Below are 27,354 nucleotides of genomic sequence, written 5' to 3'. Positions count from 1 at the left end.
AGGCCACATGCTTTGCCCAAAGTCGTACACTTAGCAAGCCAGAATTCAAACCCTGACCTGATATCAAGAATTTACTGCCTGTCAAGAGGACTTGCAATCCTTCCACCGGACACATTTCAGATTTAGTTTCCCCTTTGAACTGATAACAACTGTTTCAAAAGTAAGAACCTTTTTGGATTAAGCTTGAAAAAGGAGAACTGAGGGAGTTGGAGAAGATGTTTTCCTGTTTTAATAACTTAATTAACAAGTATGGGGTGAGGTGGGGAGCAGCGGCGGCCTGAAGAGGAAGGCGTTTTGCAGACACATCACTTGTGCATGAGATGTCAAATATCTGTGCACAGGGTCTGGTCCGGTGCTATGGTGCAGCATGGTGGCCACCAGCCACATGTGGCTCTTGAGCACTTGAAACGTGGCTCACTCACACTGAGATATGCGGCCACTGCCAATTCCACATTGACTTCAATGCCTTAGTATGAAAAAAAAAAAAAAACCATAGCCTGTTGTGGTGTTGTGATAGGGACTGGTTTTCCTCCATGGTTCCTGGCTTGTGACTCGCATAGCCCTTGTTACAGTCTTTTATTATGATGTTGGGTGTGTTAAGTCTCTGACCTACTTCTGCCCCCTTTCGCCTGCCCCAGGGCGGGACTCTACTGCTTTTCTGATTGAGGTTCTTTTTTTTTTTTCAGTCTTAATTCACTTTATTTTTCTTGTATAAAAACCCTATGTTGCAGCCACAGCTGGAGCCTGGGTCCACTGCACGGAGACTCCGTGCAGCTGATCGAGGTCCTTAAGACCTTCCTGTGAGTGGTTCCTACCATGTGCCCTGGGAAAAGGAATGCTGACGTCATGAAGCTTCCATAAAAACCCAGCGGACAGGGTTCAAGGAGCCTCCAGACAGCTGAACATGCTGAGGTTCCTGGAGGGTGGCACCGAGGGAGGGCGTAGAAGCTCCACACCCTGTCCCCCATCCTTCACCCCACGTGTCTCTTCATCTGTATCCTTTGCAATATCTTTTACAATAAACCAGTAAACATAAGTAAGTATTTCCCTGAGTTCTGTGAGCTGCTCCAGCAAATTCATCGAAGCCAAAGAGGGGGCTCTGGGGACCCCAACTTGAAGCTTGCTGGTCAGCACTTCCAAAGGCCTGGACTTCTGACTGGTGTGCTCGGGGCAGTCTTGGGGACTGAGCCCTCAACCTGTGGAATCTGACACTGTCTCCAGGTAGACAGTGTTGGAACTGAATTAGAGGACACCCAGCTAGTGTCCCCTGCTTGGTGTGTGGGGAAAAATCCCCATACATTTGGTCACAGAAGGCTTCTGTGTTAATGATTGTTGCAGTATGATGGTAGAGGAAAGACACTGAGAGTTTTCCCTACATGCCTATCTCAAAATTTTTGTATTATATGTTAACATGATAAACTGGGTTAAATAAAATATATTTAACAATTAATTTCATAGGGTTATTGTAAAAAAATTTAAATGTGGCTACTAACAAATTAAAAATTACATACGCTGGCCAGGTACGGTGGCTCATGCCTGTAATCCTAGCACTTTGGGAGGCTGAGGCAGGCAGACTGCCTGAGTTCAGGGGTTCAAGACCACCCTGGGTAACATGGTGAAACCCTGTCTCTACTAAATATACAAAAACTACCCTAGCATGGTGGCATGCACCTGTAGTCCCAGCTACTTGGGAGGCTGAGGCAGGAGAATTGCTTGATCCCAGGAGGCGGAGGTTGCAGTGAGCCGAGATCGTGCCACTGCACTCCAGCCTGGGTGGCAGAGAGAGACTCCGTCTGAAAAAAAAAAAAAAAAAAAACATATGTGGCTCACATCTGTGGCTCACATTTAATTTCTGTTGGGTAGTGCTATTCCAGAGATTTACCCTTTGTATGTGACAGTCACTTGGTAGGTGAGGGTTAGGCCAGGAGTCCAGCTGTGGCTCAAATAGGACAGAGAAACTTGCAGTAGAAGGCAGAAAGAAAGACCGCTGGTCCACCCTGCTTTCCCCTGGGAATGGGGTTCTTGTTATGCAAGAACATTAAAGAAGAGGCAAGAGCTCCATGTGGCAATTTCAGTGGAAGCATATTCACTTCTGAAACCTAGTTTCTCTCCTAAACTCCACCCAAGGCAAAATGGATTATTACTTCCTGGAAATCGAACCAGGGGACTTTAAAGTGTTTCATATTAAAAACAGAGAAGCCCAAGAAGGAGAAGAAAAATAATTACATTTCTAAAAGCTCTTAGAACAAATGCTTGCTTGTGAGAAATAACTTTTCTATAAATATTTTATTCCTATTTTTTCCCCCTTTTGTCCTCCAGCTGAGAGGTTCCACATGGATATAGGAGATGATGTTCCCCTTGGGAGAGAGGATCAAAGCCCCCCTGGGCTGCTTGCTGCTGAGTTTTACTCATAATAAGCCTTGTGGCTTCTACCCCAACCCGCCTGCAGGGCTCTGAGATGGAGTGAGCTCAAAACTGTGGAAAAACAAAGAATACAGAGAAAAATCCATCGCTCCTTAGCATCCACGCTGGTGCTCCAAACAGAAAGATCCAAGGCTTGGCTGCAGAGAGAGAGAGAGAGAGAGAGAGAAATATTTATGGTTTACCTGTGGGAACCCAGCCTGGGTCTTAATAATTTATAAAGCCTGGAGCCCACCTCACCACCCTCTGCATGAAGCTCAACACATATTTGTCAAATGGCTGGATCCATTCATCAACCCACAAAATCAGCACTGCATGAGCTGAGGTGCCCACGGTGTTGAACCGGGAAACCTGAGGAAATGATGACACCAGCAAGAGGAGGCAGAAGCTGAGGAAGGACCTAGTCTCGGGAGTAGGTTGTAAGTTTGATTTGGCCCATGATTGGCCTTAGATAATATGATAGTCAAGATCCAGTGTCCATGGACAGCAGGTGGCTGAAAAAAGAGGACTTAAGGTTGACTTTGGTGATCAGCAGCATGGAGTCAGTTCTCACCTAGGGAAACATGATCATATTTGGTGTTTTAAAGAGATGTTGCTATGTGAGATATGTCCAAATGGAGGAACTAGGATGGCGTAGGGCTGAGACTGTGGCTAGAACATTTGGCTTCACAGAGCAATGCCTATAAGGATATATTTTGCTGTCATTGCATTTGGTGGCCTCACATGCAACAGGAGTAGACTTGTCCTGTGTCACTGCTGATGGATAATTCTCCATGGATCGCTCATGTTTCTGTCCATGTTGTAAGTAAGGCACTGGTTGCTCTGTTCTGGACTCTTTTCAAAAACACGTATATAGCGAACAGCCTTGGAACACAGAGATAATGTCTCGTTCCAGAACAAATGGCAGACATGCTTGCTGCCCAATACAGAAGATTCAATCTCCCTAAATTCAGACTTCTCCTATATTATGACTCATTGTGTCTGTCCTATCCATATTTTCCTGAGAGAATTGGGGCTTGGGGACCCCACTTAAATATGCTGATAACTCTGGCAACTGCAATTACGGTGAGTAATCTGACCCCAGGAGTGTTACGTTTTCAACCAGCATCCATAAAATTGTGGCAGACTGACTTGATAAATTGCAAGTAGGGAAAAACTCAGGCCTTTCAGAGTTTTTGACAGTCACCCTCTGAGATTCTTATTGTGGGGTCCATGGAGGAGCTGTAGGAGACGCTGAAAGGAGTCTGTAATTAAAGTCAAGTCACCTGCTATAGGCAGTGAGAGAAAAGAACAGGGCCTGATTGCTTTGGGGCTATGGCTTTCACTGTGGATGTGGGCTGAGATAGCTGTGATTCAGGATACAGACAGAGAGACAGAAAAAACTAAGGACAAGTATGATAAGGTGGGCAATGAGCTGCCAGTTTTTAATGCAAAATAACAAAAAGGAATTTTTGCATATGTTTGCAACAAAAAGAATACAAACAGGCACAGATATTTACAGATGATATAGAGAAAGAAGCAGCCTTGGCTCTTTCTTTTGCCTTTATTCAGCAAATTATGAAGTGCAAAAAGATAAAAAGAAGAAATTATAGTCTGTGTTTGAGGGAGAGCTATTTGGAGAGCAGCACAGGGCTCTATTTTTGGCCTTGACCTGTTTTGTAATTTTATCAAAGACTTAGACAAAGGTGTAGAAGGCTGTCTTATCAGATCTGTAGATGACACAAATTTGGAGGGCTAGATAATGAGATAGAGGTAAGAATTGAGACTCAGACTGTTCACATGGCTTGGCATCGGGGGCAGAGACCAAGAAAATGAAATTTTACAGAGGTGTCAAGACTTGAGTTTGTGCTAAAAGAAATCAATTGTGTAAATTTTCACAGGCATCCTAGTGGTTCATGAAAAAAAAAAGAGCTGGGGTTAATGTCAATCTCAGTGTAACAGACAACAATACAGAACACTGGGTAAAACACGAATGTGGCTCTGATTTGTATCACTAAGATGTGGCTTCCAGGCCAGGAAGGGAGTAGCCCCAAAGCACTTGGGACAGGACAGTTGCTGACCGGGGAATGGTATTCATTTGATGTCATCTTCTAAAGGGATGTTGAAAAATTAAGTGCATTCAAATGGGGGCAACTAGGATAACGAAGGCTTGTAAATGGCTGGGACATTCAGTGTGAAGGGGCAAAACCCATTGAGAGATATTTTACTGTCTTTGCATTTGCTGTTTTGACAGCTTCACGTGTTTGTGAACCTCCTGTCGAAGATGGTGGCATCACAAAATAGAAAGAGGATGGGTTCCTGAGTCACTTCCTGGATAAGAGGTTCTCAGGAAGAGTTTCCCAACCTACATTAGATTACGGCATGAGCATACATCTTTTTTTTTTTTTTTTTTTTTTTTTTTTTTTTTGAGACAGAGTCTCGCTGTCGCCCAGGCTGGAGTGCAGTGGCGCGATCTCGGCTCACTACAGCCTCTGCCCCATGGGGTTCACACCATTCTCCTGCCTCAGCCTCCCGAGTAGCTGGGACTACAGGCGCCCGCCACCTCGCCCGGCTAATTTTTTGTATTTTTAGTAGAGACGGGGTTTCACTGTGTTAGCCAGGATGGTCTGGGTCTCCTGACCTCGTGATCCGCCTGCCTCGGCCTCCCAAAGTGCTGGGATTACAGGCGTGAGCCACCGCTCCCGGCCGCGTACATCTCTTTGTTGAGGTACTTATATTTGGAGGTTTATTTGTTATTGCAGCCCAGTTTAGCCTACCTTAACTAATGTATCTCTCTTAGCCTCATTTTCTACATTGGGACAATGGGGATAATAACATCTACTTCATGAAATTCCTGTGAGATTCAAGTAAGATGATGACACAATAATCATAATAGAAGGCTTCCTACTTCCCTAGACATTCTTCTCTTTTTAAATTTTTATTTATTTATTTATTCTTGTAGAGTTAGGGTCTAACTATGTTGCCCAGATTGGTCTCAAGCTCCTGAGCTCAATTGATCCTCCCTCCTTGGCCCCCCAAAGTGCTGGGGTTACAGGCATGAGCCACCACACCCAGCCCTGTTTTTGTGCTGATTCCTTTGTGAAAGTTCTGCTGTTGGAAGTGCTGCAGGACCCTACCCTCACCTGTTGTCTCCTTCCACAGGAAATGTCATGCAAATCCATGTCTATATACTATCCATATGCTGATAACTGATCGAAGTTCTATATCGAGATTGAGACCCCTACTATCTATTCAAGAGGAGACTTAGACATGAGTTTGGCGCTCAGGAGAGATACAGGATGGAGTTATCAACTGACAAGAGTTTTCTCTTGATTCTCCTCCACCAGATCTGATCCTCACTCACCTCACTTTCTCAATCCTTTTCTAATTCAATAAAAGACACCACTATTCACTCAGTCGTTTGGGCAAAAAACCCAGCAGTCATCTTGAAACTCACCAGAGCAGATGGACCATGCTTTGCCAAGGAAGGTCCCTTGAGAGTGGTGTTAGTAGCCAAAGAGACATATGTAGGAAAGTAGAGAAGCTAATCAACTTTAAACATTAAAAAATAGCACCCAAAATTAAATGGGGGGAGGGGGTAAAAAATGTAAATTTGAGGGTAAAAGAAACAATGTCAAATTTCTGCTACAAGAAAACTTATTTCTGTGTTTTCCATGTAGATGGCGTTTGAGTGTTAAATCATTGAGGGACTTAGATTCCCACTGTATATATTTACAGTTTGTATACATTTGCATACAGTTGAATAGTTTTTTGTGTATGTATTTCTTCCAAAAAGAATTGCTGAATGGCCACATTGGCCCAGAAATTGTCCTGTATGGCAGATCCTCCGTTCTTAGCATGAGGTTGCCAGGGACCTGAGATGCCGTCCTCCACTTGGTGGCAGTGTGTGGTGAGACACCAAAAAAGGGTCACTAAATCCATTGCCTTCTCTCCTCTTCCAGTAAACGTGGGATTGTAGAGGGTTTTGAGGGTAGAACAGCAGAACTTTCACAAAGGAACCAGCACAAAAACAAAGAGGGCTGAGCGCAGTGGCTCATGCCTATGTTGATAGGAATCGCAACCAGATTTGTTTTATATCACTTTAAAATGTATAGAAGGGAAGCTAAGTACCATAATGGTTTGATAATTGAAAACCATCTACATAAAAAATACAGAAACAAGTTCTTTTTTAACACTTGGAAATTTGGCACTTTCTCACCTCAAATCCACATTTTCACCCCCATTTTATCCCAGATGAGATTTCTTAACGTTAACATTTAAAATTGATTAGCTTTTCATACTTTTCTACAGCAAAGATTAAGCCTATGCATTTAAATGCATTTTAGTGACCTTAAGGCTTTACTTTTTGTTCCCAGATTGAGTAATTATTACAACTATTATTCTTATCCAATTACTGGTTTCCTTGGTGCTGACAGAAAGATTAATTTAAATAAAATACTCCACTGGGTAGTATCTGCTTTTCAGTTTCCAGTAAAGTCCAGAGGAGTGCCTGGAGGGGCTTCCAGGAAGGGGTCTTCTGATGAATCGGTCGATGTGCCACCCCAACTTGACAGAAGGCCCCCTTGTCAGCAGTTTGAAAGACATATACCGCACTTGCACATGTGTGGCCGTTCACTTTTAAAATTTAAATGTCAATAGTTGCTAAGGATATAATTTCCAATGCACTGTTTAATAGTATAAGAAAGAAAATTGTTCCCAAACTGTCTGTGGCAGAACTTTTTTGTGTGATGTCATTTGTAACCCCTTCCATGAAGTAATTATGATTCCTGATAAAATGCTTGGGTAATTTTCGGATAGACTTTCATGGGATTAAGAACTGCTGAGAAGTCAGGGTCTCCACTCAGCTATCTAAACCATGTCAACCAGTCTCGAGCTGTTCTTCTGTTGTGGTGCCATTTCTTTTTTCTGTTTGTGTCTCTTCCAAGAAAGAATCGCTGAATTGGCTGGCTTGCTGGGAGCCTCTTCTCTTGAGGCCAGTCTGAAATAGAATTTTGACACATGCTAATAACAAGTTTGTCTGACAAGTTATTTTAAGAATTCACATTTTAAAAATAAATTTGTTACGTCATTTTCAAATGATATCCATTGGAATTGAAATACCATAGTGGCATGATACTCAATACCCTGCATGAAAAATATAGGAGTTACTTTTTGACACTTGGACATTTTACATTTCTTTTTCTTCTCCTCAAATTCATAATTCTGCCTCTCATTTTATCCTAATATAATATTTCTTACAACTAAATTTACAACTTACAATTTCTTAAAATTGATTTACCTTGGAATCTTCTGTAGCAAATCTATAAATTTTTGTGACCATAAGGCTTTTTGTGTTCCTGAGTTGAGTATACAATTACTATTACTCAACTCATAAAAATGCACAAATATATTACAATTTTGACAAATGGTTATTAAGTATAAAAAATTTTTTTTGGAAATAAACCTCTTAAAAGAGATGGGACTAGTTTATTCCCTCTCTCCTCCATCCCCAGAAAGACACAGACCCATAAATAAAAACTACATAATGCTAGAAAGAGCTAATGTTCACCAGTGAGTCTATTCTTGTTTTTCATCTTTATGGATATAAGCTCTGAGGAGGGCTGTTTACATAACAACTACATGAGATTGGAAAGAGTCTTGTTATAGCGACGTTATTCAACTCTTTGAATTTCTGGTATATTCAAAAATCACATTAAAAAATCTATCGGCTGTCTTCACTAGAAACTCTTTCAACTTTGTTGAAAGCAAAGAATTGGAAAACCAGTTTCCAAACAGATTTGCTCCCCAGTCATTACCGTCCAATATAGCCCCAGGATTCCAAATCATGCCTTTTGGTAACCCAAGAATTCTAACACTCCAGGGCCATGCCCAGTGGTGTGTAGATAAATTTACTCTCTGGGGAAAAAAAGAAAAAGGCAAAGAAAAGCAAGCCCTGCTTTATAGCTTTTGTTCATTTACATGGTATAAAGGCTTCCACCACAGCCAATTTCTTCTTTGTGTGTACGTGTTCAAGTCTTGCTCTGTCACCCAGGCTGGAGTGCAATGGCGCAATCTCAGCTCACTGCAACCTCCACCTACTGGGTTCAAGCAATTCTCCTGCCTCAGCCTCCCAAGTAGCTGGGATTACAGGCGCCCACCACCACACCCTGCTAATTTTTGTATTTTTAGAAGGTACGGCGTTTCACCACGTTGGCCAGGCTGGTCTCAAACTCTTGACCTCATGATCTGCCGGCCTTGGCCTCCCAAAGTGCTGGGATTACAGGCATGAGCCACCGCACCCGGCCACCAAGGCCAATTTCAAGCCACTAACCTGACCTCACTGACACACGCTTGGGAAGACAGGCACACAGTCAGCTCTCCGGGCCAGTATGAGACACTCACTACCACAGGGCGTCACAGTTAGATTCAGACAGAGGGAGGAGTGTGACCCTCTTCTGAGAAGTGTGACAGATGATTGCGAAAGGGGAGAGTGAGGAGAGTTGTCTGATCTCAGGGGTGTGCTCACAGAAATTGGTTTATGAAAGAGTACCCATGGGTGTTGAGAACATTGATTCTTCTAAACATCCCATGCCTGGGTACTCCTTGGGAAGGCTGTGCCACCGTGGTTCCACGTGCAGTAATTTGGAGGCTACCAATTCAAAGGATGGAGTATGGACCTTGGAGTCAGCCACACCAGGGCTCAAATATCTGCCTCTGTAATTTATGATGATTGAGAACTTGGGCATATAGTTTCAACGTCTTGAGTCTCAGTTATCTCCTACGAAATACAAGAGGCCAATACCTACCTTGCAAGATTTGAGAGCAAAAGGTAGTGTGCATACAGTGTTGTATCCAGCAGGTGCTTAACAGATGAATGTTACTATCAGAGTCCTTTTAGTTGAGTCTAAGTGATGCAACTTGAAGGGTTGAGGATTAGGGTATCAGGACCTGAACCCAGTGGGAAACATCAGATTCCTTGCCATTTAGGGTTTACCTGCTCCAAAGCAAGTAGCTGCTTTGGTTCCATCTAAAAATGTTGACTTCAAAACAGAACTTTCAGGTTATTTCCCTCTTTTTCATACACATTTCATCTTATAAAATGCAGAGGCTGGGATCTCTGGTCTATATAGAAGAACACACTCAACAGCAACAGTAGCTCTCCCAGGGAGTAGAACTCAAGACTGGTCTATCTTGTACCTAACCAGGAGGGTTATTACCAAGAAACAAGAGTCTCCTTCTAAGGCGGTTTCACCTGTAAGGCAATCCCTTAGCCTGATCCCTGAGGGCTTCATTAGAGTAGGGTCCTGGTGATTTTACTGGCTTGTTAAGAAGGCTTTTCAAAGTCTTGTGTAATGATGATGAATGGCAGGGCAAAATCATGTTAACACATTATAAACAATTCCAGGCACAACCAGTATCTCACACTGTACTTTATTTTTCTTCACAATATTAACTAGACAGACAAGGAAAGTTTAATGGCAATGTGACTTTTTCCAACAACACAAACAAACAAAGTGCCATTATAGCTAATGGTGGCCAACTGGAGACTTACTTTACCTTAACCATGTGAAGTATCCTTACCATATTTTTTGTGTGTACAGTGTTGCAGGATATCAGCCACCCCTTAAAAGTATCAATCTTAAAAAGAGCCATGGAAGGTAAAAGTATGAAAATCTTGATAACAAAGGCTTTCAACACAAAAACACTTATTGTACACTTATTTTTATTTAAAACAAAAATGACCCCCGTAACTCAAAACAAAAGCAAACCTTGATTGAAAACTTAAGAAGGTATAATAAAAAACAAAACCACCAAAAGAAAGCTTCCCCAAAAGAAATGCAATCCACTATCACTCTTGCAAATTCTACCTTGGAGGGAAAAACTTAATGAAATGAGCTATCTGGAGGGCCCACGGCAGATTTTCCAAAAGGTTCAGGTGCATGGATTTACTCAGTATCTACACTACAGTCTTATTTATTAAGAGTCTCAGAATTTTTTGGATTAAGCGAGCCTTTCCATCCTCCACCAGTGTTCCCATCTTCTGTGCTGAGCTTGGTATGCAGAACAACCTTGTTGTTGATAGGATGTTGGCTTGAAGTTATTTTTCTGGGGCAGTCCAGATGAACCGGTACAGTACCATTCATGCTGCATCTGGTTTTCTTTGCATCCAGTGAGATGCATATTTCATGATTGTCCAAGGTCATGGTTGTCCAAAGACATGGAACAGAATGATTCACTGGGTAAGACTAAAGGACTTGTATTATCACTTTCCAATTCAGTTTCACAGTGCTTAATTTTATTAAAAACTTTTTCTGTATTGTACATAATAAACATTTAGAAACAGATGTCCCTACCAACCAGAAGGTTGTCATTAAATATCCTGTTAGTTAAAACTGCACATTTATTGTTTAAATACCCATTAGACATCTCCAGCTTGAAATTTATACCATTGCACTGCCAAACGGAGCTGCACTTTGAGCCATGCTGATGTCTCTGGAATCTAAATGTCGTACCACAAACTTCAAAATGTTTCTCATTTGTCACATAAGGTTCTTCGCAGAGGCATCACATCGACCCCAATACAGGTCCTTTACACCCTTAGTTCTGGTTATTCGGAAAACTTCCAACTCCCTGATCCAAACTTGGGAATGTTTTACTCATTTAAAAATTCTTCCTCCCTCCCACCCCTCCAACAAATGTGCTTTGTCCCATAATAATTAAAAAAAAAAAATCCCTGAAAGATCCAAATTGAATAACAATAAAGATCTGATTGGAACCTTCATAAGCTTGACAATGCAGAATTGTATTTCTTAAAAAGTGTGTAACCACATTTGTCTGGGCTGCAAAAGACACCACAGAATAAGATCAGAATAGAATTTCAACTGACTCCCTAATTTCCTTAGAATGGCTTGTATTTCAAGCCTTTCCTGTTTTTCTCTGATAGAGTAGGTGTACATTACTAACTACAAGTGATAAGAAAGTCTAAAAACAGCCACTGCCTTAAAAGTACAATTGGAATTAGAGTTTAAGTTCACATTTATAAACTATTTGTTTTAGGATAAGATTAATTACAAATAGAGACTATTTGCAATTCTGTTCACTCAATAGATCTTGGAGGTGAAAGCTAGACATGTGTTGGGATTGCCCTAATTATTTACATTTAATCTTGATTATTATAACTCCTCTCGATTTCTAATCACTTCCTAATTTTTCCCACTGGGCCAGAACTACACCTTTAGATGATAAGCATTTACTAATAAAACAAAGATCACATATAAATGGAAGGCCACATCTGAACACAGAGAGGTAAGTGAGCTGTGGAGAGAATATTGGCTTCTTGTTTGAACTAAATCAAGGTGCTTCCTTAATTCTGTGACTTTAATCCAAATCTTAAGCCTGCCAGAATTTTCTGCCCCTGTAAAATCTTCGGAGACGACCCGATGGCCATAGACCCTGTCAGCTGTCGTTCTGGCCTCTCTTTCGGAGTATTTGTGCATCGAGGGACTGGGAGGGCCGAGGAGGTTCTCGGATGTTCTTCTCCTTTTGGAGCTTTTTTTAGAGCCCTTGTCCCCAATTTGGAAAGTGCGTATATTCTATTTAACTCTGACCCTGGCCAGTGTAAAGAGGAGTACATAAAGAGGACTGTTTTTTCATTCATAAAAAGCAGTTAAGATGCAGATGTGAATCCCTCTTCAACACAAAATAGGGATGGTTCTCTGTTGCCCGACTGCAAAATAATTAGATATAATGACAAAAAAGAAGAGGAGAAAAAAATGACTAGTTGAGGCTTTTATATACATTCATTGCTTCTAACATGTTTTTAACAATAAGGAAAATGCAACATCAACTACTCTTAGAGCAAGTGCAGCCACAATACTGTACAGTTCTAGGGCCAAGAGGCTGGGCACATTTACTGTTATTAAAACCAGGTAACAAAACCCCACAGTAAAAGGCAGCCAGCCAGCAATTAGCCCCCATGACCTCTTAATATATATACATTTTTCAAATACTCTGTGAATCCCGTTTGAACAACAACAAAAGACAAAACAGGCTTTATATTAAAAATGTCCATGTTCTTCATTGTTACTTCTAAAGCAGCTTGGAGGATCTTACCACGTGGAGCATACTGCAAACTGACTCCATTAAAATGATTTTGGCAGGATAGCAGCACAGGATTGGATATTCCATATTCATCACTTTGACAATGTAAACCTTTCATAAAATAATATTTTGCTTAAAAATTAGAATCATTCAAAGGTCTGATCATTCTGTTCCCTGAGGCCCGCCGGGGAGGTCTGGCTTCATACCACAGGTTTCCTGCTTTCTTGGTGGAGCGTAAGCACCACTGCATTTCAGGAAGACCCTGAAGGACAGCCGTGAGAAAGCCCCCGCGGAAGGAGGGCAGGAGGGCTCTGGGTGGGTCTGTGTTGAAACAGGCCACGTAAAGCAACTCACTAAAGGTCAAACCACCATAGATTTGAATCTGCTGGTCATTCCCCATCTGGATTTTTAACTGAATGAATCTCATGGGTTTAACCAAACATGCATGTAATCCTGAATAACATGAATTATATGCGGAATTGCCCAAGAAACAAGGTCAAAGGGACAACAGATATATCTGTCACAATCAACAATTCTGTTGACATGAAAATGCACATGACTTGGTTGAAACAAAGCTCCTCAGTGGCCAGTGACATCCAGGTTTTTCTTAAGTAGCTGAGACTCAGGGCTTATCTCACCTTCTCAGAAATGCTTTTGAAGAATCAAGAGACGAAAATCTCAAACAGAAAATGATCACTTTTGCTCACAAATAGTGTATAGGCCATAACTAAATACAATTTTAAAAAAAACGCTGAGATGCATGTATTTTTTTAAAGCAGCTTTCGAAATATCAACCACAGCATTAAACATTGAACAGAGTACATTCCAAAGTTAATACAGATAAATGTATGTATATAATGCAATAATGCCACAGAGTTATTCCATCAGTGTCTCAAGGCTGATTCTAAACTGGAAGAAAAAAAATTTTCTAGTTTATGTGTTGAAGATGTCACTTCTTTTGCTACTTCTTTATAGTTTCCCACCATTGATTTTTTTTAAATGCCCCAGGATATACAGATAACCCCCATATTCCACACCTGGAACTTTTTTTTTTCTGTCAGGTTTTCAAATAAAACCAAACTACAGTGACAAGATAATGTTTTACATGTAATTCCATAGACAGAGGTCAATTAATCCATGACACCTCAATTCAATCCTTCCTTTAGGATTTATGACCCTCTCCAAAGTCATTTAAAGCCTTGCTTTAAACTGACAGGTGGGCCAAGGCCACACAGCCAACGTGCCATGTGCTACGGCCAAAATGGGCCGTGGCCATTGCCTCTCCTCACGTTTCCAGCCTTCACCATGTCCTTCTGCTAGGAAGGGCCCAGGGCCTCTGTTCCTTCCCTCTACAGTGATACATGTCTTAAGAAGGGTCGTGGCTCCCATGCTCCACGTGCAAACGGGCCTACCTGGAGGGCCCCAGGGTGACAGGCCCAGCCGCGCCCCTCTATTGCTGTTTCTTGACAGTGGAATTCTGAGCTCCATCAGCTTCCAGACATTCGGAGACCACACTGCCCTGTTGATCACCCCTGGAGGAGGCCAGTGAGGGCCCAGGCTCAGTTCCAGGACCAGGCCTTCAAGCTGGGACACAGGCAGGTTCTGCGGACTTCGGTCTCCTAAAAGCAGGCACTTGTGGCGGCCTGATGCTCTGGGTAACTCTAGCCTTCCTGATGCCGAAGTCACTGAAATGTTCACTTCCTCAAGTTCCAGAGGATTCTGTTTCCTACTCAGACAGAGCCAGTATTGGGAGTTGGGGGGTGCATATCCAAAATATATGAATATACACAATCAGGGCTTAAGGTACTGGATGATATTGTATAAATTGCTAAAATGCTTCTCGGCACAATTGGTAGCTTAAAAAAATACTTTCCTATGATTTAAGGGCATTTTTCCCATCGCTGTCCTTCGGCGTGGAAATCTCAGCGGGTACTAGGTCCATCTGAAGTCCCAACTCTTTTCCGCCCACCAGGTATGCATCATGTGAGTCATATGCAAAGAGTCTCTTCTTCAGGCCAGGGAGGCTGGACTTCCCCCCCAGGAACCCTCCCTCTGTTAGTATCACAGCCCCCAGGGCAAAGAAATGCAAGTGAATGAACCCCTTCTCCCCAGCCTCCAGCAGCCAGAAAGCCAGCTTCCTCAGTGATCAGGTCCTTTTTCCACCCATCTGCTCTTCAGATGGTGAGTTAGTCCGGCCAACAACATGGAAAGCGAATCTGTGTTTACAGGCACAGCACATCCAGGTGGAGCCACACGAAGCGGTGCTTGGCAATTAGTGGTCGGATTTCCAAAGACAGGAGTTTTGATGGGACTGTCTTAAATAAATAAATCTTTTTTTCTTAATAATGTAAAAAATAAACGATATTTCCCTTTGGCAGTAAATAGCTGATTCGACATTTTGCCTGAAAACTGTTAATTGTGTGTGTGTGTCTGTCTGTGTGTGTGATGTTTATATGTGTGTTATTTTTTCTTAAACAGCCTGCAGCTTTGTTTCATGGTACATCACTGACAATGCATATTATTTCTACTGCTTTAGTGAACCTTTTGCATATTTGTTTGGGGCAGGCGTGTTGACTTCACTTGTGGCCCAGATAGGCACCCAGGGTGATGCAAGCTCCCACCAGGGCCAAACTGAGCAGAGTCTTCAGAGACAGCCAGGAGAAATCAAACAGAGGCCGCATGCTGGGGCCGTACAGTTCCACAAAGGCATCCTGCAGTTGGGGGAGAGGAGGGAAGAAAAAGAAAGAGTATTAGAGAGAGAGCAGAGAATGCCACCCCACAGAGAAAGAGGCATCCTGCCAGGGCAGCCTGGGCACCTTCAGAAGGGTGAGAGGGGAAAAGGCAAATGCTCTTTGGAGGCCGTGATTCAGAAACCACTGTTTTCATTAATTCAAGACATATTTATTGAGACCCTATTTACATGCCAGGCATCTTAGAGATAGAGCAGTGCATAAAATAGACTAAAAGTTCCTACTTCACGAAGCTTCCATCTAGTGGAACAGCATAGACAGCAATCAATATAAATTACCACATGGTGTAGGAGAGAGTGCTAAGGGCCGAGGAGAAAAACAGCAGAGGCAGTTAGAAAATATCAGAGGTTTTGCAATTTTAGCTAGCACGCCCAACCACAAAAGTAATAAAATCTAGCAATGATGATGACTGTCACACTCCATGATTGAATGTTGACATCTTATCAAATGTCTGACATGCATTATTTTAGTCTTTGTACCAAACTGTTTTTTTTTTTTTTTTTAGAGACAGTCTCGCTCTGTTGCCCAGGCTGCAGTGCAGTGGTGCAATCACGACCCAGTGCAGCCTCGAACTGTTGGGCTCAAGAGTGATCCTCCTGCCTCCGCCTCCTGAGTACCTAGGATTACCATGCTTGGCTAATTTTTAAATTTTTTTGTAGAGGTGGGGTCTTACTATGCTTTCCAGGCTGGTCTTGAACTCCTGGGCTCAAGTGATTCTCCTGCCTCAGCCTCCCAAAGTTCTGGGATTAAAGGCGTGAGCTTTCTCATCCAGCTAATTCTTTGTACCAATCTTACTAAGTTATTTTGTTTCTGTTCTGAAGATGAAAAAGCTGAGAATCACAGGGAATAAGAGACTTTTTAACAAATGGCAGAGCCAGGCTTTGAACCCAGATAGAAACCAGCACCCTTCTCTCTGCCGATGCCCTGGCCTGGCTAACGGCAGCTCTGTGAGAGCATTTGGTTGGCCAAGGGCTCAGTTGGCGGAGGGGCCAAGGGCGGCCTTGACTGGTGCAGTGCCAGCCTCTAAGGTCAAGGTTCTCCCGGAGAAAGGGAGCTGTCAGGGGGTTTCTCCTGGGGGTGGCTAGACTGGACGACCACAACTCTGCATTTACTCAAATTGTGGATCTCACAAGGCAGGAGATCAGGGGTGTGTCACTGGACCTGCAGGTCCCTGAGAGACAAAAAGGGTGTCTCCCTTCCATTCCTATCTCTCCATCTCAAGTCGGGTCTGTAGTGTGTTGTAGCAAAGTCCACCCTCTGGATGGGCTTGGATTGAGCAAATCACCAATTGCTCATTTCCTAGATTCTGGGGAGATTATGTTTCACATTTGTGTCCAATGAGTATTTGGATAACTTTCTGAATGAATATTTGAATACATAAATCAGTAAATGAATTCTTTTTACTTCTGATTTATTCAGGATGAAGAAGAAAACAAGAATAGTTCCACATTATTCCCAACAACCCTGACTCAAGGCACACAATTTTATTACAGGAAACAGTAACATACCATGACCCTGGACATCGCTGTTGGGAGGGGTTCCAACAGTACACAGAGGGGTTCCCTTTCTCTGGGGCAAGGGCTGTAGCAGTGGGACCAGGGATTCTCTTTGTCTCCCTCATGCTGGGCATGGTCTTGGTGCACTATAGGTGCGTAGTAAATGTTTGTTCACTTAAGCTTTCTGAATACAATCATTGGTTTAAATTCTGTCTTTGGCTTAATGCTTTACCGAAATGCTTATGAATCTGTTTGAAATTACTCCTTCTATATGTAACAGCCTCTGAGAATCCTGAGGTAGTCTTGATGAGGGTTTAAAACATTGTTAGGGTAACTTTCCACATTATTAAATATAGATTTATACAATTATTTTCATGATATATAATATGTGCCATACTTTAAAAAATTCATTTTATAGTGTTTAAAACTTTTGCTATTATAAACAATATCATGATATATTTTTGTACATAAATTCTTGTCTATTTGTTCAGTTGCTTTTTTGAAATAAACTCCTAGAAGTGACCTCAATCGACCAGTCATCAATATTGCTTCCAGAAATCATGAAGGGCTTGCCTTGAGCCATCCGCACACTCTCATGGATTGCCCTCCAACAAATGCCACCTTTTACAAAAGGCAGGCAAGGATTTAGGGCGAGGGTCACACTGAGGGTGATCCTGCCCCCCGGGGGACATTTGGCAATATTTGGAAGCATTTTTAGTGGTCATGATTTGGGATGAGGGTGCCACTGGTATCTAGTGGGCAGAGGCCACGGACGCTGTTCAGCAACCCACAATGCACAGGGCAGCCCCCTAATGCTAACAGGGCCGAGGCTGAGAAACTCTGGTTTATAAGATGCTCTGTAATCACAGACCATAGAAGAACAGATGACCCATCCTGTGTGTCAACAGCATTGGTCAAATCAGCACAACCAGCGGGCCTTCTGCATCTTTGGAGGTCCTTGGTTAACTTTTACCAGGAGAGGGCGCAAGGGCTTTCTTCTTCTTTTTAAATATCTATTGTTAAACATTTCTAAATTTCAGTGTTAGAAAAGCGAGGCAATAGACGTACATAAAATGTGTGTTTAGTGCTCTTAGCACAGAGCTAAGGCACAATCATGATTGTCTGCCAAGATGCACACCCCTCTCTATATAAGCAGGGATCAGTGGGGCAGGAAGGAGTCAGGACTTCGCCACAAGCCGGAACTCTGCCTCTTCCAGGGAGCAACCCGAGATGTCACAGACACGGCTGCAAATGTCAACTAGTCCTCCCATCCATGCTTCTCTCTCTGAGGGATGGGCAGGCTGAAACCCCTAACAGCCCAGCCAAAAGATGCCCCAAATTTGTCAGGGCACTGGCAATAGGTTGTCTGCAATTCGGCCTGACATTGAGAAGGTCAGTGGCCGGGCTCTGAATTCCTTTAGTAATCAACAGAGTTTTGTGTGGCAAAATCTGAACCGGACTAAGCCCCTGATCATGTGTCCTCTCTGGACCTGAAGCCATCCTGGGAAACCAGAGGATGCAGGGACACACTCCAGCTGGCATTTTCTCCCAGTTGGCCTGGTACACAGTGCTGGAGAGCAGAAGAAATGCTGTCCCAAATATCCCCACCTCCTCAGAGCTGGAATAATTCCCTCTCACCACCCTCACCCCCACACAAATAACAGTGCTTCTCATGAACCTAACAGGCCATTTCTGACGTGCATTACACAGAACAATGTCACTTCTAGAGTGAGATGAGCTAAACTAGCAGCTCTTGGCCCAAAGCCTCAGCACAGAGGTGCTGTTGCCATCCCAGGGGGCTGAGAAGGGCATGGGACTTGGAGGAGGAGTCTGGGTGAACCCTGGCTTTGATATTTTATCAGTTTATAACCTTGAGCAGATAACCCAACCCCGAGCCTCATTGACTTCATCCATAGCCATAAAATTCATTATTGTGAAGATTAACGTAGGTCACTCAAAGCCATTTGTAAATTGGATGCAGAAAGTGAGCTCGTGGCAGAACAAACACCGTGCTCGTCTGTCCTCTTGCAGATCCGCTCCGCACCTACTCAACCTGCCCTTCCCCCAAGAAGTTCTGCTGAGCCTGCCATTTTACAGAAGCAATTTCCTCTCTTAGCTTTCCGATCTGAGGATAGTCCGTAATTTCTATAGGAATTATGAATTAAAATGTATACATCCCGTGTTCTGGTCAAAGATGGGAAGTGATAATACAATGCTTACCTATCTATCCTTCTTTATACATTAGAGTGTAGGGCTAGAGGGCAAGTCATTTAACCCCCTGGAGGTTGGATCTGGCCTCTAAACTTTGCCCTTCTACAATTCCAAAGTGCAAAGGAGACCCTGTGGCTGAAAGCTTCTTTCGTAGAAAGTCTTCTTGCTTTTTCAAACATCCTGATTAGGGCGATTTCCGAAGTCTGTTTGAACAGTCTGTCATTATTTGTTTAAGTTTGAAAGCTGTTTTAAATAAACACATGCTCATTTTATGTATTAAAAGCAACAAAGAGGGAAAAAGAAAACCTGGGTCGTCATGTGATTCGTACAGAATCCCAGTCTATATATTTAGGAAGCTCTGTGTCCCTTGCTCATGTCAGGACTGGCAAGGGCTTACCCGACTTCACAGATCACAGGTTCACATGGAAAGGCTCGTACCAGCTCCTCCCATGAGGAGGAGGTGGGCAGGGCCTCAGCTCTGGTGGCTCTGTCCACAGTGGCTTCTCCATAAATTTCCAATTCAGAGGCCACAGAGGATCTGAGTTCCACCCAGGGCTGGCCCAAGGGGACAAGATGGCCAAACTCCCAGCCCCAGCCTTGCTGCAGGGTTGGAACCAGGCCAGGTAGGTGTGGACGGGAACAGACCAGGGTTAAGACTCCTAAACTCAGCAAAGGTGTCCTCACCCCTCTGGGCTGTGGAGCACTCCCACCTGGGAGGCTGCCGTCCTCCAACATTTTCCTTTTCCCTTCAGAAACTTCAAGAATTTTTTTTTTGAGATGGAGTCTAGCTCCATCACTCAGGCTGGAGTGCAGTGGTGCCCAGGTTCAAGCAATTCTTCTGCCTCAGCCTCCCGTGTAGCTGGGACTACAGGTACCCTCTACTATGCCCGGCTAATTTTTGTATTTTTAGTAGAGAAAGGGTTTCATGTTGGCCAGGCTGGTCTCAAACTCCTGGCCTAAAGTGATCCTCCCACCTTGGCCTCCCAAAGTGCTGGGATTACAGGCATGAGCCACTGCGCCTGGTCCACTTCAAGAAATTTCATGTAAACCTAAAATGAGATTTTTTTTTTTTTTAAAAAAAGGTCAGATTGTCAAGAATGGAAGAGAATGTTAATTCTAAGTGCTGAAAAGAATGGCATGGTTGGGGATATGGGCGGGGGGTCCCAAAACAACCCTTATGCCCAGGTAAAGGTAAACATGGAGACCTTTTGAATTTGGTAATGCATATCAAAAGGCTTTAAAAAAGGTTTTGTTAGTAATTTCACTTCCAGTTATTTATTTTGGAAAAATAATAAAGTGCACAGATTATGTATAATAGCATAAACCTGGAAACAAATGTCTGAAAATAGATGACTGATAGCACGTCCACATGATAGAATGCTGTTCAGCATTAAAAGTCATACCCTATAGTTATTGGCAAGAAATTGTGTTCCTAACGTCATATTGAGTAAAGCAGGACAAAACGGTCAGCAAAACATGATTCCACTTCTGTAAAAACCTAACATATATATGTGCACATACAGAAAAAAATAATATAAAGGAAAATGCCAAGATGTTAACAGTGATTATCTTTGAAGGCAGAAGTAGGCATGAGGACATGGCATTTATGAGGCTATTCTGATTTTTTTCCTTAGCTGTCTTTTCTAATTCAATACAAACATGTATATTACTATTTACGAAATATATTTTAATATATACTACGTAGAATAATGTTACATTCTAAGTGCTTACTTAATCTGAAAAAAATCCAGACTCCATAATTCGACAGACAAAAATGCTGGGAGATGATGTCTAGTAGGAGGGAGACATGGACTCCCAGGCAGCAGCCATGACCTAGAACCATGCAACAGTCCCCCGGTTAAGTGAGGGCCTCCTGAGACCCTGGCCCAGAAGAACTCACAAGAGCTCTGCCCCTCAGACCAATGCCTGCAATAAGAGGTTCAGGCCCCAAGCTCAGTGTGTGTCCTCGGCTCTCTATATACTGGGGAAATTTAATATGGCTTGGCTGGCTATAAGAAAATTAGAAATTCAGCTACATTCTACAGTCTTTGAGCTGACTATGCATGCAGACGTTATACAATTGAAGGGAATTCTAAGGGAGAAGAGCCACCCTATCCCCAAAGAGCTTACACTCTACAGAGAGGTAATGCCTCTATGTGCACATTTGAACTAAACTAAATCAATGGGTGCCGCCATTTTGTATCGTGCAGACTGCAGAGTCTCATAAGCAGTAAGAAGAAAGCAAAAAGAAAATCAGACCATGCCACTGGGAAATCAAACACAGCTATCAAATGCCTTTGGTATTTTCTATTTTTCTTGCCTTTACAGTTTTGTCTCCTTGGGGACCTCTGGGGATCTCTTCTCTCATGACAACTTTAGGGTTAGGGAGAAAAAAGGAAAGGGAGAATCACTGTAACAGAAAACTTTGAGCTGGAAGGAACCTCAAAGTATGTTCAGATTCCCTGAATTGGTTTAATAATGTTTAATAAAGATATTAGCTCTTTTTTAAAATAAGTGAGGTGAGTGAAACTTTGACAGGTAAAGCAAATTCCTTACAGTGTGTATTCGTAAGGAAATTCGTGGTGGACAGGAGCGTGAAGGCTGGGTTTCACCTGCCTCCTGCACGTCACAGGTTAGAACGCTGGCAAGCAGCTGGTTCTTCTCTCTGCCCAGGGAACCTCCTCCCTGCCTCCCTCAACTTGCTTTCTCCCATCTCGACCTTCCTCTCTGCCCCAACTTGGACTCCAGCCCAAAACAAGTCTTATCTGGGCTTCCAAGTGGTGCTGAAGAAAGTCACCCAACCTTGCAGGCAGGTGCTGCTGGAAATTCATGGTCTCTAAACTCAGTGAGTTCTGACGCCACCGAGCAATTCTTTACTCTTTGTCAGATCTTTTCTGTTCCTTTTGATGACTGTTCCCAACAGCCACCACTTGTCTCACACGTCTTCTTCACCTTTTGGCAGCGAACGCTGCCTTTTACTTCTCTGAGAAAACTGGGATCATTGGGCAAGAATTACCACAGCTTTCCACTCTGGCCCGTGCACAAATGTCCATTTCTGCCTGTCCTTCCCTGCTCCTCTCCACCCTTCACCCTGATTCCACCATCTCCCAATGCTTCAGGAACCTTCCTCTGTCAATTGTCCCTGCTCTCAATTACAATTTCAATCGCATCCTTCCTTTCTGGCCTCAGGTATCCTCAAAATGTCCGTGCTGATGTGTGCTCCACCCTAACCATTATCTTCTCTGTCTCTGCCCTCTTAAAAAAGCTGCCAAGCCACACTCATTGGCTCACTTCCCACCCACATTTGAACCCATTCAGTCTGGCTGCTTCCTATACTGTGCCTCTGAAACCACCCCCACAAAGACCACCAATACCCTCCATGTGGCTAAATTCACTAGGTGTGAGGTTGTATCTTACCAGGTGCTCTGATGCCCCGGACACCAAGACCACTGAGGGTCTTCCGTGACTCTGCTCTCTTTGGGCTACCTCCTTCCTCCTGAAGAATTTCCTCTCTGTCTCCCTCATGGGCACCTCCTCCCTGGCCTATTCTGATAAGTTCTCGATGCTGCCCGTCAGGCTCCTGTCTGGACATTTTCTTTTCTCTCTTTAGCCAATCTCTCACTCTCTTGGTCTTAAATACCACCCCTGTGATAATGTCCCTAACATCTTTATATCCAGTCTCACTTTCTCCCCTAACTGGCAAATACTTATTCCAATTGCTTTCTAAGACATCCCCTAGGGAGTTCGATCAACCTGCCCCAAACTGAAGCTATAATCACTCCCTCCATCAAGCCTCCCTCTCTTCCTGTCTTCAACCTGGCTATGGCATCAAGTAAACCTACAGCCTGAGAGTCTCCTAGATGTTTTTCTCTTCCTCATGCCCCATATTCATTCATCAGTAAATCCCATGGCCATAGGTTAGATTCCCTTAGAACCAGACCCTAAGAAAAGATTTCAGTGCAAGTGGTTTATTTGGGAGATGATGCTAGGAACTCTAGGGGGAGCAGGGAAGGGAGAGAAAAAAGGAAAAGACTCATGCATGAGTTACCTCATCAAGCAAGTTATTGCTACTGGCAAACAGAGCTTACTCCTGCCAGGGAAATCTGAGGGCCAGTGTAGACCATGCATCTCTTGTTAACCCACTGAGGGGCTAGGGAGCTGGGGTATTTATACACCAACTCCTGCTATTCACTGGTTGAAGGTTGCTCCTATGGAATGTCAATACCCCAGCACTCCTAGCTGGCCATGTCACAGGTGAAGTACCCATCAAGGAAATAGATGCAGATGCCACATCTCTTGTAGTTGGAGGTGAAGTTAGTGAGCACTGAAGTGGTAAGGGCCAGGGGACAGGACAGAACAGGGCAGTAGATGGCCGATTTTACCACCTGAACACTCCTCACTCCCTTTACCTTCTCTCCCCAGGATCACTGCTGTGATTTCCAATCTGATCTCTCTGCCTCTGTCTGAGTCTTGTGCTCTGCCTGTAAATCACTTCTGTGTACTGCAGCCAGTGATCCATTCAGAATCAAATCTGCTGCTTCCATGCTTAAGTCTAAGATTCCCAATGCTCTGGCTCCAACCTAGTTCTCCTGCTCAGCTTGTCTCTCTTAAGTCAACTTTGGTTCATTCAGAGATTCAGCTCAATCATTTTCTGCAAACAACTTTCTCCAAATCCCTAGGTTGAGCTAAATAATCCTCGGCTGTTCTCTGTTTACAGTATTGTACGAAGATCATCTGTTTACATGTCTGCCTTCCCCATTCAACTATTAGCACCTGGAGGTGCAGGACCATGTTTTATTTATCTTTGGATCCCTGGAGCATGTGTCTGTCATACATTAGGAACTCAGCAAATGTTTGTGGAGCTGAAATAAACTGATTTGTTTTACTATATGGCAGATTTTTCAAACATCCTAATAGATAATATTTTTTTTAAAGGGGAGTATTCAGAGCCCAAATAAAGGACTGGCTTAGATAAAATTCAGTGTTTTTTGTTTTTTTTTTTTTCAGCAGCAGCTGCTAGTGTCTTCCTCCCAGGGACTGATGTTTAGCCGGTTCCCTAGGACACAGAGAGATCTGACTGGTCAGTGCTGGTCAGTGTCCCTGCTATATTGGTTAGTAAATATTATCACCCCCACTCACAGGTGCTTGATTCTCCAAGAAAGGGAGTAGCATTTTCCAAACTCATTTGGCCACTAACCCTTCTGTCAAGGAGACTGCTGCTGTGTTTGGAGTATTAGGAAGACAAACTTTGACAAGTGCTGCCTAAGAGGGTGAAAAGACAATAGCAGGGCATTGGCAAGAGGGGCAGCATTGGTGCCTGTGGTGCAGCGCATGAGAGATGACCAGAGGTCAAAGGCTGTTTCTAGACATCTATGCAAACATAGAGACCACTGGGTACGTCCTGATCCTAGATTCCACGAAGAGCGCTGGAGACTCATTGGCAATACTACCTGTGACTACTGCGGCCGCACAGAGCCTATGACATGCAACCGTCAGGTGAGAGACAACGCCAGGAGAAAAAGAAAGGACATGGAGGAGGAAGTGGGGTAGACAGACACTCATCTTGCAGAGAGAGCGCTCCATGACGCCAAGCAAGATTCTCCTGACACCAGAGTTGGCTCAGAGCAACAGGGGGAGCAAGCCGCCCTGGCAGCTGGGAGTGGTGGCCGGCAGAGCACACGCAAGGAAGTGAGGACTTTTTTCTACCTGAATAAAGCAGCTGGTGAGGAAGTGACTCCATTTCCCCCCTTATCATCCGCTCGGCAGGATTTCCTCCACAGCCACATTGTGCTGAATGAGTCTAGAGGGTTCCGTCTGCAGAGCAGTGTGGCTTTGGCAGCTGCACGCTTGCTTCTGTCCCCTGTGACTCTTCCTCCCGCACCCTCCCTTTACTCCCAAAATATTGTTTCCGGGTTTGGGGGAAAAGGAAAGGGAAAAAAATAACCCTTGAGCATATAACTGAAGGACACACAGCTGCCTGGGCCGGAGATGGCGAAGAGGCACGGGAGCGTGAGAAGCACAAGGAGTTGCCTTTCCAAAGCCAACTCCAGTGCCTGGGGGTTGATCTTGGAGGAACTCTGGGTCCAGGGGGAGGGGCTGGTTGAATCATGGGCCAATGACATTCGTGAAACCTAATCTCTGCATCATTTGGATGTAACAAGAAACCTGCTGGAGACATGGCAGGAGATGAAAAACCCAAACAAAACAAAAACAAAACTTGCCCGCTTACCACAGTTGGTCCAATGCAAATCAGGCAGGGGCCCTCAGGAGCTGGGGAGGCTGAAAAATGAGAAGCCCAAATGGGTGCTTCCTTTCTCTGGCATTATTTTCACAGTTTGAAAATAATGGGCAAAGATGGCTTATGCCATGGGGCAGGGCAGAGGAAGCTTGGCCCCAACCACCTGCTAATGGAGACTTGAGCCGGAGCTGGCTATTCCAGAGATGGACCTCAGAGGATTCCTTAGTCTAATTACCCTCTGGGCTGGGGTAGAAGGTGGTATCTGGAGGGAAGCACAGAGCCAAGTTCCCCACTGCCGCACTAGCTATGCAAATACTGCAGGGCACCTGTAGGCTCATGTCCCTCCTGCAAGAAGGTGTGGTCAGTCCAGTAATTCAAAAGACGTACTTCTGAAATGGGTGAAGAAATGCATTTATAGCAAAAAGTGCTAAAAATATGTTAATAGTTATGCTATTTGTTTCACCAGGTTAGTGTAATAAACCATAACAAGAGACACTAAAGGCCGTATCTACACGACTTTGAAATCTCATCTTCAGCGAGCTTATTCATTCAGGAACCAAACTATTTTTGTAAGGTGCTGAGTATTTAGCTTAAAGCTAAATAAGACACATGCCCTGCCCTATAGTAACTGCTCGGTAATATTCCCAGTGGCTTCCATGGGCCTGAGAATTTTCTCAGTACTGAATTCAAAGCACTTTGTGTCTGTAGGCCCATTTGCCCAGCAGTGGCCTTGCCAGGAGAGAAGAGGCCCATGCTCCTGTCCCCATTTTAAGGCACACCTGAAGAGGCGCTAAAGAAAGGGCCTATATACACACCGGCGTCAGTCACCTGCTTTCCAGTGTTTTGGCTTTAAAACAACGTTTCTTCATTTTTCTTCCTACCTTCCTCATTCCATTACCTTCTTTTGGCCAGAGCTTCTGAGGGCCCTGCCTATTGTGGTGCTCAGCCGTCTCTTGTTTTGGGCTTATGCTATTTCACTGTTTGGGGGGGAAGTGATACTTCCCCCCAAGCATAAAGTGACAAACTTTACACTTTATGATATTGTGTTGGACATGAAAATATGTCCAGCAAAAAACTTAATTATTATAACTCAACAATAAAAACGTAAGTAGCTAAATTTTAAAAACGGCCAAAGGATTCTGATAGACATTTTACCAAAGAAGGTACACAAATGGCCAGTAAGTGCATGAAGAGATGTTTTGCTATCATTAGTCATTAGGGAAATGCAAATCGAAACCACAAGGAGAGATTACATCCACTAGAGTGGCTCTAATTTTAAAAATAGATAATAACAAGTGTTGGCGAGGATGTTGAGAAATTGAAACCCTTGCACATGGCAGGTGGGAAAACAGTTTGCTGATTCCTCAAAAAGTTAAACAGAGTCACCACATGACCCAAAATTCAACTCCTAGTACACCCAAAGGAATTGAAATTGCACGTTCACACGAAAACTTGTACACAAATGTTCACATCAGCATTATTCATAATAGCCAAAGGTGGAAATGACCCAAATATCCACTAACTGATGAACAAATAAACAAAATGTGGTCTACCCACACGATGGAATCTTACAACTCAGCCAAAAAAAGGAATGAAGCATTGACACATGCAACAACATGGATGACCCTCAAAAACATGAGGCCAAGTGAGGGATCCAGGCACAAAGGCCACCCACTGTCTATGAGTCCATTGATATGCAATGTCCAAAATAGGCAAGGCCATAAAGACAAAAAGTAGATTAGAGGTTCCCAGGAGATGGGGAGATGGGGAGACTAGGGGGTCATTGCTAATGGGTACAGGGCTTCTTTTTGGAGTGATGGAAAAGTTCTGGAATTAGCTAATGGTGATGGTTGTATAACCTTTTGAATATGCTAAAAACCAATGCGCTGATCACTTCAAATAGAATTTTATGGCATGTGAACTATATCCCAATAAAAGAACTTAATTATATTCCTTACATGACACGAAGAGGGACTAAACTATTTTTATACCATACGGAATTCCACAGAAGTACTGGCTTGTGATGGATCCTCTGCTCACAAGTGTAATGAGGAATGAGACGCTGCTGGTTAGAAAATGTGCACCTCTGTCATTCTCCAAAAGAAAAAAAGGAAGAACTGTAGTAGGAGGTGGCGTGGTCTGTGTTCTGGATGAGAAG

At 43.5% G+C, this 27,354-nt stretch overlaps 1 protein-coding gene across 1 annotated transcript in view; it reads right to left on the bottom strand.

Moving 5' to 3' along the window:
- Nucleotides 1-9,815: 9,815 nt before the first annotated feature.
- The window catches only part of BCL2 (BCL2 apoptosis regulator), a 200,981-nt gene continuing 183,442 nt past the window's right edge, over nt 9,816-27,354 (bottom strand). Inside the window, exon 3 of the mRNA XM_055297125.2 lies at nt 9,816-15,212. Within this exon, the coding sequence (XP_055153100.1) occupies nt 15,078-15,212 (135 nt within the window). The 3' untranslated portion in view covers nt 9,816-15,077. The remainder of the gene's footprint in view (nt 15,213-27,354) is intronic.

This window comes from Symphalangus syndactylus, chromosome 1 (assembly GCF_028878055.3).
Source record: "Symphalangus syndactylus isolate Jambi chromosome 1, NHGRI_mSymSyn1-v2.1_pri, whole genome shotgun sequence".
Lineage (NCBI taxonomy): Eukaryota > Metazoa > Chordata > Mammalia > Primates > Hylobatidae > Symphalangus > Symphalangus syndactylus.
This window is presented reverse-complemented; position numbering and strand designations above follow the sequence as displayed.